This window comes from Arachis stenosperma, chromosome 2, assembly GCF_014773155.1.
Source record: "Arachis stenosperma cultivar V10309 chromosome 2, arast.V10309.gnm1.PFL2, whole genome shotgun sequence".
Taxonomy (NCBI): Eukaryota; Viridiplantae; Streptophyta; class Magnoliopsida; order Fabales; family Fabaceae; genus Arachis; species Arachis stenosperma.
Window position 1 is genome coordinate 111812864 of NC_080378.1, and position 17391 is coordinate 111830254.

Here is a 17391-nt window from a genome sequence, read left to right on the forward strand (position 1 = left end):
TGCATTCTTCAGTGAGAAACACCTTTTCAGTTTCTCTCCAATCCTTCTTATGACTTAAGATCTCTTTCATGAACTTGGCATAAGAAGGTATTTGCTCAAGTGCCTCTGCAAACGGAATCTTTATTTCAAGAGTCCTTAGATAGTCTGTAAAGCGGGCAAATTGCTTATCCTGTTCCGCTTTGCGGAGTTTCTGAGGATAAGGCATCTTGGCTTAATATTCTTCAACCTTAGATGCTGCAGATTTATTCCTTACAGAAATGGTTGAAGAAGTCTTGTTAGAGGGGTTATTATCAGCACTCTCAGGTGTCTGATTCTCCTTTGGCGTTTGAATGCCAGGAATGGGTGAAGATTGGGCGTTAAACGCCAACTTCTCTCCCTTTTCTGGCGTTTGAACGCCAGAACTGGGCAAGGAATGGGCGTTTAACGCCAACTTTCCTTCCCTCTCTGGCGTTTGAACGCCAGAACTGGGCAAGGAATGGGCGTTTAACGCCAACTTTCCTTCCCTCTCTGGCGTTTGAACGCCAACAACATTCCTCTCTGGGCTCTTGCTGTCCTCAGAGGGATTTTGAACAGTGGTTTGGTTATCCTCTGTCATTTGTTCCTTGTTTGGCTTTTTGCTCTTTTGAGCAGTGGCATTCAGTGTTTTCCCACTCCTCAGTTGAACTGCTTGACATTCTTCTGTTATCTGTTTAGATATCTGCTGCTTTGCTTGATTTAACTGCAGTTCTATGCTCTTATTAGCAACTTTAGTATCATGGAGCATTTCTTTAAATTCTGCTAACTGTTCTGCCATCATGAGTAATTATTGATTAAGCTCATTCATCTGTTCTTGAGGATTAGGATCAGTGACTAATGCCATGACCTCCTCTTTTGGGATGAACTTATTGCTAGAATATAAGTATTGGTTTCTAGCAACAGTGTCTATAAGCTCTTGAGCTTCTTCAATTGTCTTCCTCATGTGTATAGATCCACCAGCTGAGTGGTCTAAAGACATCTGAGCTTTTTCTGTGAGCCCATAGTAGAAGATGTCTAACTGTACCCACTCTGAAAACATTTCAGAGGGGCATTTTCTGAGCATACCTCTATACCTCTCCCAGGCATCATAAAGGGATTCATTATCCTCTTGTTTAAAACCTTGGATGTCCAGCCTTAGCTGTGTCATCCTTTTTGGAGGGTAAAAATGATTTAGGAATTTGTCTGATAACTGTTTCCATGTCTTTATGCTTGCTGTAGGTTGGTTATTCAACCACCTTTTAGCTTGATCTTTTACAGCAAATGGAAACAGTAATAGTCTGTAGACATCCTGATCTACCTCTTTATCATGTACTGTGTCAGCAATTTGTAGAAACTGTGCCAGAAACTCAGTAGGTTCTTCTTGTGGAAGACCGGAATACTGGCAATTTTGCTGCACTATGATAATGAGTTGAGGGTTTAGCTCAAAGCTGCTTGCTTTGATGGGAGGTGTACAGATGCTACTCCCATATGCAGCTGTAATGGGGTTAGCATATGACCCCAGAGTCCTTCTGGATTGATTAATTCCACTTAAGTCCATAATGGACAAAAGGGAAATGATAATGATTGCAAAGAGATAAATTTTGTTTTTTTGTTTTTTTTTTGAATTAAACGAAAAAAATTAAAATAAAATAAAAGGAAATAAAAATAAAATTTCGAAAATCCAAAAAGAAAAAAAAGATCAAAGCAAATTGAGAACTGAATCAATTAGTTAATTAAAAAGATTTTGAAAACAGCAATTAAAAAGATATGATTGAAAAGTTTTTATGAAAAAGATTTGATTTTTAAAAGAGGAAAGAGAAAAACAACAAAAAGACACCAAACTTAAAATTTTAGAAAATCAAACACTAATTTTTTTCGAAAATTTTAAAGAGAAAAACACAAAGAGGACACCAAACTTAGAACTTTTATGAATCAAAAAGGGACTAAGAACATGCAAAATTCGAAAATCAAAAGAAAAACAAAAGCATGCAATTGACACCAAACTTAAAATATGAAACTAGACTCAACTAAAAGACTCTAAACCAACAAAAATAAAACAGTCCTAATCTAAGCAACAAGATAAGCCGTCAGTTGTCCAAACTCGAACAATCCCCGGCAACGGCGCCAAAAACTTGGTGCACGAAATTGCAATAACACTTTTGCAATCCCGCACAACTAACCAGCAAGTGCACTGGGTCGTCCAAGTAATACCTTGCGTGAGCAAGGGTCGATCCCACGGAGATTGTCGGCTTGAAGCAAGCTATGGTTATCTTGTAAATCTTAGTCAGGATATCAAAAATTATCAGGATTGATTGTGAAAAGCGAAAGAACATGAAATGGTTACTTGTTCAGCAGTAATGGAGAATAGGTTGAGGTTTTGGAGATGCTCCATCTTCTGAATCTCTGCTTTCCTACTGTCTTCTTCATCAAACACGCAAGTCTCCTTCCATGGCAAGCTGTATGTAGGGTTTCACCGTTGTCAATGGCTACCTCCCATCCTCTCAGTGAAAATACGTCCCGATGCTCTGTCACAGCATGGCTAATCATCTGTCGGTTCTCGGTCAGGCCGGAATAGAATCCAGTGATTCTTTTGCGTCTGTCACTAACGCCCCGCCTTTCGGAGTTTGAAGCACGTCACAGTCATTCAATCATTGAATCCTACTCAGAATACCACAGACAAGGTTTAGACCTTCCGGATTCTCTTGAATGCCGCCATCAGTTCTAGCTTATACCACGAAGATTCCGATTAAAGAACCCAAGAGATATCTACTTAATCTAAAATAGAACGGAGGTGGTTGTCAAACACACGTTCATAGTTGAGAATGATGATGAGTGTCACGGATCATCACATTCATCCGAATTAAGAGCAAGTGATATCTTAGAATGGAAGCAAGCATGATTGAATAAGAAACAGTAGTAATTGCATTAATCCATCAAGACACAGCAGAGCTCCTCACCCCCAACCATGGGGTTTAGAGACTCATGCTGTGGAAGGTACACAAAGAAACGTGTAAAAATGTCATAAGGTCATAAGGTACTGATACAATGTCCAAAAGATCCTATTAATAGTAAAAGCTAGTATCCTAAGGTTTACAGAAATGAGTAAATGACAGAAAAATCCACTTCCGGGCCCACTTGGTGTGTGCTTGGGCTGAGCAATGAAGCATTTTCGTGTAGAGACCTTTTCTGGAGTTAAACGCCAGCTTTCATGCCAGTTTGGGCGTTTAACTCCAAGTTTTATTCCAGTTCCGGCGTTTAACGCTGGAATTTCTGAGGCCGGATTGCTACGCAGGTTTGGGCCATCAAATCTTGGGCAAAGTATGGACTATTATATATTGCTGGAAAGCCCAGGATGTCTACTTTCCAACGCCGTTGAGAGCGCGCCAATTGGGCTTCTGTAGCTCCAGAAAATCCACTTCGAGTGCAGGGAGGTCAGAATCCAACAGCATCTGCAGTCCTTTTCAGTCTCTGGATCAGATTTTTGCTCAGAACCTTCAATTTCAGTCAGAAAATACCTGAAATCACAGAAAAACACACAAACTCATAGTAAAGTCCAGAAAAGTGAATTTTAACTAAAAACTAATAAAAATATATTAAAAACTAACTAAAAGATACTAAAAACATACTAAAAACAATGCCAAAAAGTGTACAAATTATCCGCTCATCAACATCTCTTAAAGAGATATGGCTCATCCCATAGGTAGTACTTGGCATCTGAAATTAATTTCTTTCTTTGCACCCTGCTGTACTCCTGGGGTATGAACCTTACAGCTTTATAATTTGCAATATCTGCAAACCATGGAGCTTTGTGAATGGCAAAAAGTTGCTCATCTGGGAAAGTCTCAGAGATCTCAGTAGAAAGGAGGGACGCCCCAGCTACTGGCTCTATTCGGGACAGATGATCAGCTACTTGGTTCTCTGTCCCTTTTCTGTCTCTTATTTCTATATCAAACTCTTGCAGAAGCAACACCCATCTTATAAGCCTGGGTTTTGAATCCTGCTTTGTGAATAGGTATTTAAGAGCAGCATGGTCAGTGTACACAATCACCTTTGATCCTACTAGGTAGGATCTAAACTTGTCAATGGCATAGACCACTACAAGTAATTCCTTTTCTGTGGTTGTGTAATTCTTCTGTGCATCATTTAGAACACGCCTGGCATAATAAATGACGTGCAGAAGCTTGTTATGCCTCTGTCCCAACACTGTACCAATGGCATGATCACTGGCATCACACATTAGTTCGAATGGTAATGTCCAGTCTGGTGCAGAGATGACTGGTGCTGTGACCAGCTTGGCTTTCAGGGTCTCAAATGCCTGCAGACACTGTGTGTCAAACACAAATGGTGTGTCAGCAGCTAGCAGGTTGCTCAGAGGTTTTGCAATTTTCGAAAAATCCTTTATAAACCTTCTGTAGAATCCTGCATGCCCCAGAAAGCTTCTGATTGCCTTAACATTGGCAGGTGGTGGTAATTTTTCAATTACCTCTACGTTTGCCTTATCCACCTCTATTTCCTTGCTTGAAATTTTGTGCCCAAGGACAATTCCTTCAGTCACCATAAAGTGACATTTCTCCCAGTTTAAAACCAAATTAGTCTCTTGGCATCTTTTCAAGACAAGTGCAAGGTGGTTAAGACAGGAGCTGAATGAGTCTCCATACACTGAGAAGTCATCCATGAAGACTTCCAGGAATTTCTCCACCATATCAGAGAAGATGGATAGCATGCATCTCTGAAAGGTTGCAGGAGCATTACACAGACCAAAAGGCATCCTCTTGTAGGCAAACACGCCAGAAGGGTAAGTAAATGCTGTTTTCTCTTGGTCTTGGGGATCTACTGCAATTTGGTTGTAACCTGAATAGCCATCCAAAAAGCAGTAATAATCATGACCAGCTAGTCTTTCTAGCATTTGGTCTATGAATGGTAAAGGAAAATGATCATTTCTGGTGGCTGTATTGAGCCTTCTGTAGTCAATACACATACGCCACCCTGTGACTGTTCTTGTAGGAACCAGTTCATTTTTTTCATTATGAACTACTGTCATGCCTCCCTTCTTGGGGACAACTTGGACAGGGCTCACCCAGGGGCTATCAGAAATAGGATAAATAATCCCAGCCTCTAGTAATTTAGTGACCTCTTTCTGCACCACCTCCTTCATGGCTGGATTTAGCTGCCTTTGTGGTTGGACCACTGGTTTGGCATTATCCTCCAACAGGATCTTGTGCATGCATCTTGCTGGGCTAATGCCCTTAAGATCACTTATGGACCACCCAAGAGCTGTCTTGTGTGTCCTTAGCACTTGAATCAGCGCTTCCTCTTCCTGTGAATTTAAAGTAGAGCTTATGATCATTGGAAAAGTGTCACCCTCTCCCAGAAATGCATACTTCAGGGATGGTGGTAGTGGTTTGAGCTCAGGTTTGGGAGGCTTATCCTCCTCCTGAGGAATTTTCAAAAATTCTTTTGTTCCCTCTGGTTCTTCCTGATCAGGCTGAACATCCTTGAAGATGTCCTCTAGCTCTGATTCTAGGCTTTCAGTCATATTGATCTCTTCCACCAAAGAGTCAATAATGTCAGCGCCCATGCAGTCAATTGGTGTGTCTGGATGCTGCATAGCTTTTACAGCATTCAACTTGAACTCATCCTCATTGACTCTCAGTGTTACTTCCCCTTTTTGTACATCAATGAGAGTTCGTCCAGTTGCTAGGAAAGGTCTTCCTAGAATGAGAGTTGCACTCTTGTGCTCCTCCATTTCCAGCACCACAAAGTCAGTTGGAAAGGCGAATGGCCCAATCTTGACAATCATATCCTCAATTATGCCTGATGGATATTTAATGGAGCCATCAGCAAGTTGGAGGCATATCCGGGTTGGTTTGACTTCTTCAGTCAACCCAAGCTTTCTGATAGTGGATGCAGGTATTAGATTGATACTTGCTCCAAGGTCACACAGGGCTGTCTTGGTGCAAGCACCTTCTAATGTGCATGATATCATAAAGCTTCTCGGATCTTGAAGCTTTTCTGGTAAGCTTTTCAGAATGACTGCACTGCATTCTTCAGTGAGAAACACTTTTTCAGTTTCTCTCCAATCCTTCTTATGACTTAAGATCTCTTTCATGAACTTAGCATAAGAAGGTATTTGCTCAAGTGCCTCTGCAAACGGAATCTTTATTTCAAGAGTCCTTAGATAGTCTGCAAAGCAGGCAAATTGCTTATCCTGTTCTGCTTGGCGGAGTTTCTGAGGATAAGGCATCTTGGCTTTGTATTCTTCAACCTTAGTTGCTGCAGGTTTATTCCTTACAGAGGTGGTTGAAGAAGCCTTTTTAGAGGGGTTACTATCAGCACTCTCAGGTGTCTGATTCCCCATTCGCGTTTGAACGCCTAGATTGGGTGAGGAATGGGCGTTTAACGCCAACTTTTCCCCCTTTTCTGGCGTTTGAACGCCAGAACTGAGCAGGGAATGGGCGTTTAATGCCAGCTTTCCCCCTTTTTCTGGCGTTTGGACGCCAAGAGTATTCCTCTCTGGGCTCTTACTGTCCTCAGAGGGATTTTGGACAGTGGTTTGGTCATCCTCTGTCAATTGTTCCTTTATTGGCTTTTTGCTACTTTGAGCAATGTTATTCAATGTCTTCCCACTCCTCAGTTGAACTGCTTGGCATTCTTCTGTTATCTGTTTAGATAATTGCGGTTTTGCCTGATTCAACTGTGATTCTATATTTTTGTTAACAATTTTAGTTTCTTGGAGCATCTTTTTGAATTCTGCTAATTGTTTTGTCATCAGGTGTAATTGCTGATTAAGCTCAACCATCTGTTCTTGAGGATTAGGCTCAGTGGCTACTGCCATAACTTCTTCTTTTGTAGAGAACTCATTGCTAGAGTACAAATGTTGATTTCTAGCAACAGTATCTATAAGCTCTTGAGCCTCTTCAATGGTCTTCCTCATATGTATAGATCCACCAGCTGAGTGGTCTAGAGACATCTGAGCTTTTTCTGTAAGCCCATAGTAAAAGATGTCTAACTGTACCCACTCTGAAAACATTTCAGAGGGGCATTTTCTTAGCATACCCCTATACCTCTCCCAGGCGTTATAAAGGGATTCATTATCCTCTTGTTTAAAGCCTTGGATGTCCAGCCTTAGCTGTGTCATCCTTTTTGGAGGGTAAAATTGATTCAGGAATTTGTCTGACAACTGTTTCCATGTCTTTATGCTTGCTGTGGGTTGGTTATTCAACCACCTCTTAGCTTGATCTTTTACAGCAAATGGAAACAGTAATAGTCTGTAGACATCCTGATCCACCTCTTTATCACGTACTGTGTCAGCAATTTGTAAGAATTGTGCCAGAAACTCAGTAGGTTCTTCCTGTGGAAGACCGGAATACTGGCAATTTTGCTGCACCATGATAATGATTTGAGGATTTAACTCAAAGCTGCTTGCTTTAATGGGAGGTATACAGATGCTACTCCCATATGCAGCTGTAATGGGGTTAGCATATGACCCCAGAGTCCTTCTGGACTGTTCAATTCCATTTAGGTCCATGATGGAGAAAGGGAATATGATATGAATTCACAAGTAAAGCAAAATATTTTTTTTAATTAAAAGTAACCGAAAATAATAAAATAAAATAAAATGGAAAATAAAATAAAAATTCGAAAACCAAAAGAAAATAAAATCAAAACAAATTGAAAACTAGATTAATTAATTAATTAAAAAGATATGATTTAGAAAATCCTTTACTAAATTAATGTAGAATTTCAAAAATTATGAGTAAAACAAGGAAAAGATATTTTTTTGATTTTTGAATTTTAATGAGGGAAGAGAAAAACAACAAAATGACATTAAACTTAAAAATTTTGAATCAAAACAAAGAGAACAAACAAGAAAACTTTGAATGTCACCAAGAACACTTTGAAGTTCAAGATGAACACCAAACTTAAAATTTTTAGAAAACCCAACACTAATTTTCAAAAAAAAAATTAAAGGGAAACACAAAGAAGACACCAAACTTAAAATATAAAACTAGACTCAACTAAAAGACTCTAAACCAACAAAAAATAAAACAGTCCTAATCTAAGCAACAAGATAGACCGTCAGTTGTCCAAACTCGAACAATCCCCGGCAACGGCGCCAAAAACTTGGTGCGCAAAATTGCAATCACACTTTTGCAATCCCGCACAACTAACCAGCAAGTGCACTGGGTCGTCCAAGTAATACCTTACGTGAGTAAGGGTCGATCCCATGGAGATTGTTGGCTTGAAGCAAGCTATGGTTATCTTGTAACTCTTAGTCAGGATATCAATAATTATCAGGTTTGATTGTGAAAAGTAAAAGAACATGAAATAAATACTTGTTTTGCAGTAATGGAGGACAGGCTGAGGTTTTGGAGATGCTCTATCTTCTGAATCTCTGCTTTCCTACTGTCTTCTTCATGCACGCAAGGCTCCTTCCATGGCAAGTTGTATGTAGGGTTTCACCGTTGTCAATGGCTACCTCCCATCCTCTCAGTGAAAATGTTCAACGCACTCTGTCACAGCACGACTAATCATCTGTCGGTTCTCAATCAGGTTGGAATAGAATCCAGTGATCCTTTTGCGTCTGTCACTAACGCCCAGCCTTCAGGAGTTTGAAGCTCGTCACAGTCATTCAATCCTTGAATCCTACTCAGAATACCACAGACAAGGTTTAGACTTTCCGGATTCTCTTGAATGCCGCCATCAATTTTAGCTTATACCACGAAGATTCTAATTAAGGAATCCAAGAGATATCTACTCAATCTAAGGTAGAACGGAGGTGGTTGTCAGGCACACGTTCATAGGTGAGAATGATGATGAGTGTCACGGATCATCACATTCATCAAGTTTAGGAATAAGTGATATCTTGGAATAGAAACAAGCGTGATTGAATGAAAAACAGTAGTAATTGCATTAATCCATCGAGACACAGCAGAGCTCCTCACCCCCAACCATGGGGTTTAGAGACTCATGCCGTAGAAGATACAATCAGAAACGTGTAATGTGTCATGAGGTACAGATACAATGTCAAAAGATCCTATTAATAGTGAACTAGTAACCTAGGGTATACAGAAATGAGTAAATGACGTAAAAATCCACTTCCGGGGTCCACTTGGTGTGTGCTTGGGCTGAGCATTGAAGCTTCCATGTGTAGAGACTTTTTTTGGAGTTAAACCCCAGCTTTTATGCCAGTTTGGGCGTTTAACTCCAATTCTTATGCCAGTTCCGGCGTTAAATGCTGGGAATTCTGAAGCTGATTTGCAACGCCGGTTTGGGCCATCAAATCTCGGGCAAAGTATGAACTATTATACATTGCTGGAATGCCCAGGATGTCTAATTTTCAACGCAATTGAGAGCGCGCGAATTGGTATTTTGTAGCTCCAGAAAATCCACTTCGAGTGCAGGGAGGTCAGAATCCAACAGCATCTGCAGTCCTTTTAAGCCTCTAAATCAGATTTTTGCTCAGATCCCTCAATTTCAGCCAGAAAATACCTGAAATCACAGAAAAGCACACAAACTCATAGTAAAGTCCAGAAAAGTGAATTTTAAATAAAAACTAATAAAAATGTAACAAAAACTAACTAAAATCTACTAAAAACATACTAAAAATAATGCCAAAAAGCGTATAAATTATCCGCTCATCACTCCCGCGCAACTCTCTGTTCAATTTTTTTTACGCACACCCATCTGATGCGTACGCGTCAGCGACGCTTGCGCATCGTGTGTCATTTTTTTTTCTGGGTCCTGTTCTAAGATAGCTGCATGATCTGTAAAACAGTAAAAACTCAATATAAATCAAATAAGTAAGAAAACCACTACTAACAAAATAAAGCTAAGAATGAAAAGGAATGATCATATACCACGGTGGGTTGTCTCCCACCTAGCACTTTTAGTTAAAGTCCTTTATTTGGACATGTGGTGAGCTTCTTGTCATGGTGGCTTGTGCTTGTACTGATCCAGAAACCTCCACCAATGTTTGTAATTCCAATGGCCACCGGGATTCCAAACTAGGCGCATAACTCCTTTGAGGAAGTTGAAGTAAGTGACAAGGCCCCAAGAGTGTTGATTGTGATAATGAATTCCAGGGTCCCAAACCTTGCTTTTGCACCCGTCTTCTTGTGGATCACCATTGTTCCCACCGGGTGGCAAGCAATCTGAATTCTCACAGAGACATCCAAACAACCTTCTAGACCCATTCAATTGAGCTCTACACCAATCCTTACACTTCAATTTGGAGCATGCAACCATATTGAACCTTGCTTGACAACTCTTACCACTAACCATCTTCCTCTTACTCTTAATGCCACAAAGAGCTCTAAGTTGACCATCCGTCTCTAGTAGCCCATATTCAAGTGGGAAAGTAAAGGTTAAGGATAGGAATTTTACCCTCTTAAATGTTGTATTGGATGGTAATGGCCTTGGGAGAGGTCTTGCAAGCTCCACTCCCTTGTGTTCTTCTTTGAATTCTACCACCTCTTTGCAAGCTTCCTCAATTTCAACCTCTTCTTCTTGGTAGCTTTCTTCTAATTCAATCTCTTCCTTATTGCTTACCAAGGACATGGGAGGTTGTGCATCTTCCTCTTCTTCCATGTGTGAGGATGAAAAGTTCTCTAATTCACTAGAGTATAAACTCCTTTGATTGATTTTCTCACTTTCTTCTATAGGATCTTGCATTATATCTCTTGGGAAGGAACTTATATCCTTTGATTGCTCCTCTTTCTGTGACTTGATAATCGACTACACATGCTTCTCTACATTTTTGACACTCGTCTTTATATCCTATAAGAATTCTTTCTTGAGAAGCTCAAGATCTGATGGTATTTGAGATGAATAAGGAGGAGGTGATGGTTCTTGATAAGTGTAAAAAGAGGATGGTTCTTGGTATGAATAGGGAGATAGTGGCTCTTGATATGGGTAGAAAGATGATGGTTCTTGATATGGATAGAGAGGTGGTGGTTCTTGGTATGGATATGAAGATGGTGGTTCTTGATATGGATAGAGAGATGGTGGTTCTTGATAGTTGGAACATGGAGCATTGAAGTTTCTTTGGTTTTGACTTTGCCAACCAAAATTCGGGTAGTTCCTCCATCCACAATCATATGAATTACTACTTGGTTGGGAGTAGTAACCCAAGTGATCTCTCTCCATTATTTTTCCTTAGCACAACACACCAAACAAAATTAAACGCACCACGTGGTAAACAAGAAAGCAAAGAAGAAAGTACAGAATTCTAAAAATTAAAATAAAACTAACTAGGAAACACCAAACTTAATTTCAGAAATTAAGAAAAATATTAGTGCTATTTATTTATTTAAAAATATTTTTTTTCAAAAATAATAAAATAAAATTAAAATAAAATTAAAAAAAATGCCTAATCTAAGCAATCAAACAACTGATAGTTGTTAATCACAATCAATCCCTGGCAACGGCGCTAAAAACTTGGTGCGGTATTTTATAACCCACAAACTATCCGGCAAGTGCACCGGGTCGTACCAAGTAATACCTTACGTGAGTAAGGGTCAATCCCACGAGGATTGATGGATCAAGCAACAATAATTGAGTGATAGGCTTAGTTAGACAAACAGAAAATAGTGTTTGGAAGTTCAAAAGCATTATAAAGTAAATTCAAAGTTGAAGACAGGCAGGTGAATAGGTGAGGAATAAAATATGGAGAAAGCAGTTAAGGCTTCAGAGTTATCTATTTTTTCGGATTTACTTTTCTTACTAACTATTTTAATTATGTAGGATTTAATTTATGGCAAACTATATGTGACTAGACCCTAATTCCTTAGACCTTTCTAGTCTCCTCTAAAATTCATTAACTGCCAATTCCTTGGTCAATTAATTCCAATTAGAAGCTACATGATCAAATTCCAGTTTATATGCCACAAAAACTCTAATTACCCAAAAATAAAAGAATTATATGTCACGTATCCCGTTAAATCCAGATAATTAAAATTTAGAAGAATATGTTTTCAAGATGTTGTTCATGTAAAGAGTTTTTCCAAATTTTACAAGAACTCAAATAGAAAGAGGGTCATACTTCCGTTCCACCCAAATTCATAAGATAAAGAGCGAAAACAATTCTTAAATTATAAATCCATACATGAATTAAAATAGAAAAAGTAATAAAATCAATCCATACAAATAAACAGAGCTCATAACCTTAACAGTGGAGGTTTAGTTGCTTATGGTAAAGAGAAAATAAGGATTGTAAATTGGAATGGAATAATGTTGTTCTAGAATCACCCTGTTGGAATCATTTTTATATCTAATCCTAATAATTTAAAATCTAATATCTAAAACTAAAATAATATCTTTTCCTAAAAAAAATAAGATTTGAATTTAAATTTGAATTAATTAACAAGTCTTCAGTTGATGGGTGGGGACCACTTGTTTTGTCCATTCTGCAGCTTCTAATCTGTGTTTTCTAGGCTGGATACTGGGTCAAAACAGCCCAGAAATCGCCCTCAGTGTTTTTCTGCGTTTTCTGCACGTGGCGCATGTCACGCATACGCGTCGATGGTCTTTTTTGCGAGTCACGTAGACGCGTCGGTCACGCGCACGCGTCACTGAACAAATCTTCAAATCACGCGTACGCGTCAGTCACGCGCACGCGTCGCCATGGAAAGCTCCAAATCACGTGTACGCGTCAGTCACGCGTACGCGTCGCTCCTCGCTGCCATCTTCTTTTATTCTTGTACTGCAGAAACTCCATCAAATCCAGCCGAATGCTACCTAAAATAAACAAAATTGCAAAAGACTCAAAGTAACCTCCATATTGGCTAAAAGATAATTAATTCTTTATTAAACTCAACAAATTAGATGCAAATTCACTAGAAAAAGATAGGAAAGATGCTCACACATCACCCAACTATATATATGTGACACAGAAAATGAGATTTATAATCGAATAGGCACACTTCGGTAATTTTCATGCAACCAGTCAAATTTTTTAGTTATTTCTTATCTGTGAGAGAAAATAGCATAAATTTTATTGTTTTTTTTCGTAGTTCCAATGAAGCTATAAATGAGCGGGATAGGAAAATTGTGGCAATATTAAGTCTGCATCTAAAGTGGCTGCATTGATTGTTGGCGATGTCGAACAAGTTAGCAAAGATAGAGATATTATTATAGAGAGTCAATCTAAAAAGCTCCAGCAGATTGATGTTTTTCATCCATCTTATTTAGCCTTGCAATATCCATTATTGTTTTTGAATAGGGAGGATAGATTTCGTTTGGGTATTGCAACATCAGATTCTATCTCCGCTAGGCCTACAAAGAAAACAAAACAATCACTTTGCGACAATTCTTTGCTTTTTGACTACAGAAAAGGATGGGTGAATCTCCGTTAATTCTAAGATCAAAGAGATTATTCCAACAGTTTCTGGTAGAAGCCTACACAATGGTGGAATCAGAGAGGTAAAAATTCTTTAGGTGTAAACAACCATAGTTGAGGGTTGATAAATACAAATATCTGCATGAAAGTCTTATAAACGGGGATGTAGATGCTGCAAGGCTTGGCAAAAGAATCATTCTTTTCAGTACTTTTACTGGTGGACCTAGGTATATGATGAATAATTGTAAAGATGCATTTGCAATTTGCAGATATGCAGGATATCCTAGCTATTTTATCACCATGACTTGTAACCCTGAATGGGATGAGATAAAAAGAGAAGTGACTTCCATTGGATTGAAGGCAGAAGACCGTCTTGATATATTGCGTCGAGTTTTCAAGATCAAGCTTGATGGTTTGATTGATGACCTAAAAGAGGGAAAAATCTTTGGCAAAATTTTGGGATGTAAGTTTGTGTTTATGCAACGCTTTATTAAAATCTTATGTTGTAATGCTTTTCTCATTTGTCTTTTTCAATTTTCAGACGTTTGCACTGTAGAGTTTCAAAAGAGAGGGCTTCCGCATGCACATATCCTTTTATTCATGAGTAACGAGTTCAAGTTATAAACACCAGATGACATAGACAAACATATAACAGCTGAGATTCCTGATGAAAATGAAAGGCCAAATCTACATGGAGCTGTTCAAAATTACATGGTACATGGTCCATGTGGTCCGTACAACAAGAATTCACCTTGCATGAAGAATGGATCCTGTTCAAAGTTATATCCTAAAGAGTTTAGACAGCGAACACTCATTGATGAGGCCGAATTTCCCAAATATAGGCATACTGATAACGGTCGAACAATGAAGAAAAGGGAATGTGTACTAGACAATAAGTTCATTGTTCCATATAATCCAGAATTGTTGCTCAAGTTCGGGTGCCACATAAATGTGGAATACACATGCCGAACAAGTTCTATTAAGTATCTGTTTAAGTATGTACACAAGAGTAATGACCGCATAACAGCTACTCTATACAATGCTGGTGATCTGTCAAAAGCCACACAAGTTGTTGACAAAATTAGGAATTACTATGATTGTAGGTACATTTCGGCATGTGAGGCAGTCTGGCGTCTATTTGGATACGAAATCCAAGAGAAAAAACCGTTTGTGATTAGACTTTCATTCCTTTTGGAGGATGAGCAACCTGTGGTTTATGGTGAAACTTCTAATGTGAATGATATCGTCGAAAGAGCAATATCTCATAAGTCAATGTTTTTGGGATGGATGGCGGCGAACATGTCATATCCCTATGCTCGAAGTCTGATTTATGCTGAGTTTCCAACCAAGTTTGTTTGGAAGGACGATTCTTCAAAGTGGTTTCCTCGAAAAAAAGGCTTCAAAATTGGAAGGTTGACTCATGTACCTACAGGTAATGACGAGTTTATATTCAATTTTGATCTTACTTATTTAATGATTTAAATTTAAAATCTTAATAGCCTGTACCCCACGTCCATTTTATTCGATTTATCTACAATAGAAAATAAATGTTCAAATAACTTTCAACAGTTATAATCTGTAGATTATACAATTTTTTATTTTTCTATATTTTTTAGGAAAATTATTCTTATGCGGATGTGTAGCTACATAATAATTAAAATAGCGTAGCTTAATCCATTTAACAACTTAAAAGTGGGATTTTAACTAAGTTTTTTGCAGCAAATACCGAAGAATATTACCAACGACTTCTCTTGAATACTCAAAGAGGACGTATGAGTTTTCGAGATATAAGAACAGTAGGAGGAACAATTTATGCTACGTATAGAGATGCATGCTTCGCCCTTGGACTCTTGCAAGATGACAAAGAATTCATTGATGCAATTAAGGAAGCAAGCTCATGGGCCTCAGGATCATATGTTAGGAGGTTATTTGTCATTCTATTAACATCCAACAATATCTTAAGACCAGAACATGTCTGGGATAGATGTTGGCATGAACTCTCAGAGGATATTTTGTATCGACAGAGAGCCGTGATGAACATGAGGGGTGAGTTTTTATTAATTACAATGATAAAAGTTCTTCCTTATTGATCATTTTTAGTTTGATTGAATTTTTACAGTATTGTATAATATGCAGAGTTAACAATGTCAGATGATGAGATTAAGCAGTTGTGCTTAATGGATATAGACAAGATTTTACATTCCTATGGTAAAACCTTGAAAGACTATCCTCCTATGCCTTTAGCAACTGAAGTTGATAGTTCTTTGTTAAGCGAAAGGGTTATTAGGGAAGAGCTAAACTTTAACAGGGATGATTTAAAGAAAAATACCTCAGACATGTTAGCCATCGCAACACCTGAGCAAAGATATGCATTCGATAAAATTGTTACAGCTGTGTATTGTGATGAAAGGGTTTTTTTCTTTGTGTATGGTCATGGGGTATTGGAAAAACATTTCTTTGAAACCTTATGTCTGCTAAGATTCGCTCAAGGGGTGATATAGTGTTAAACGTTACCTCGAGTGGTATTGCATCTTTACTTCTTCCCAATGGAAGAACGGCACACTCAAGGTTCAAAATACCACTAAATATAACTGAGGATTCTGTATGTAACATAAAACCTGGTTCCCCTCAAGCAATGTTGCTGTTGAAAGCCAAACTTATAATTTGGGATGAGGCTCCAATGGTTAGTAGGTACTGCTATAAAGCGCTTGATAAATGCTTAGGTGATATCATGAGGTGTTCTCCAACATATAGCAAAGATTTGTCGTTTGGAGGAAAAGTGGTTGTATTAGGTGGAGACTTTAGACAAATTCTTCCTGTCATTCTACGAGGATCGAGACAAGATATCGTTCATTCAACCGTGAATTTGTCTTACCTTTGGAAGTTTTGTCAGGTGCTCAAACTAACAAAAAACATGAGACTCTCTGTAAGGACGACTGCTTCAGATCAAGATGCGACAGAGCAATTTGGTGAGTGGTTATTGAAAGTTGGTGATGGTCTAATAGGTGACAATATGGATGGTGAATCTGAGATATGTCTTCCAGGAGATATTGTTATTCCTTCTTTGGACCAGGCATTTGATGAGTTGGTTTATTTTTCTTATCAAATATTTTGGAAAACATGTCCTCAAAGATTTTTCAAAGCAAGAACTATACTGGCTCCCATACTAGACATCGTTGAAGAGGTCAACAACCATCTAATGGCTATCATTCCTGGAGGGAAAAAATTATATCTTAGTTCGGATTCCATTTGTATGGATGAAGGGAATACGGAGAGTCAACTAGATCTCTATGGTCTTGAATTACTGAATAGCATAAATTACTCTGGTTTGCCTCCACATAAATTAATACTCAAGGTTGGTGTTCCGCTGATGTTATTGAGGAATATTGACCAATTCAGTGGTCTTTGTAATGGTACAAGGCTACAAGTTAGGAAGCTTGAAAATCATGTCATAGAATGTGAAGTCTTAATGGGTAACAATGTTGGTCATATTGCTTTGATTCCAAGAATGAATATGGTACCGATAAATGAAACCGTCCCAGTTAGATTCCAACGAAGACATTTTCCCATAATAGTATCATTTGCCATGATAATTAATAAGTCTCAAGGACAAACTTTATCTCATTACTTGCCCAAACCAGTTTTTACACATGGCAAACTATATGTGGCACTTTCAAGAGTTAAGAGTAAGAGATGTTTAAAAGTTTTACTTATGAATCACGTAGAAATGTTTGCAAATTCAACCATCAATGTTGTTTATAGAGAAGTCTTTGAAAAAATAGTATTCTAATGTAAACATTTTAATTTTATTTTAAATTCTGTATCAATGTATAATTATTTTACCTTAAAAATATAAAATAATTATTACTCACTTTTTTTAAGTTAAACTTTAATTTTGATAATAATTTTATAAATTTTTAAAATAATAATTATTTTGTACTTTTGTTTTAAATATCAAAGCATATATTTTTTTTATTTTTATAAATTTTTCCGTGCTGAGCACGGGTTCATACACTAGTATCAAATAATATAAAGAAATATATATTCTCATGCTTTAT

At 38.0% G+C, this 17391-nt stretch overlaps 1 protein-coding gene across 1 annotated transcript; it reads left to right on the forward strand.

Moving 5' to 3' along the window:
• Positions 1-13092: 13092 nt before the first annotated feature.
• On the forward strand, positions 13093-17123 carry LOC130963455 (uncharacterized). Its single transcript, XM_057889568.1, has 8 exons — positions 13093-13103; positions 13217-13334; positions 13448-13560; positions 13603-13796; positions 13965-14765; positions 15053-15379; positions 15470-15771; positions 15813-17123. Exons 1-8 carry the CDS (start codon positions 13093-13095, stop codon positions 17121-17123), a joined length of 3177 nt encoding a protein of 1058 aa, XP_057745551.1.
• The last annotated feature ends 268 nt before the right edge of the window (positions 17124-17391 follow it).

Coding starts and splice junctions, on each gene's coding strand:
- LOC130963455 (XM_057889568.1), top strand. Junction 13,797..13,964: donor CTTTGGCAAAATTTTGGGAT/GTAAGTTTGTGT, acceptor TATAAACACCAG/ATGACATAGACAAACATATA. Junction 15,772..15,812: donor TCTTTGTGTATGGTCATGGG/GTATTGGAAAAA, acceptor ATGTCTGCTAAG/ATTCGCTCAAGGGGTGATAT.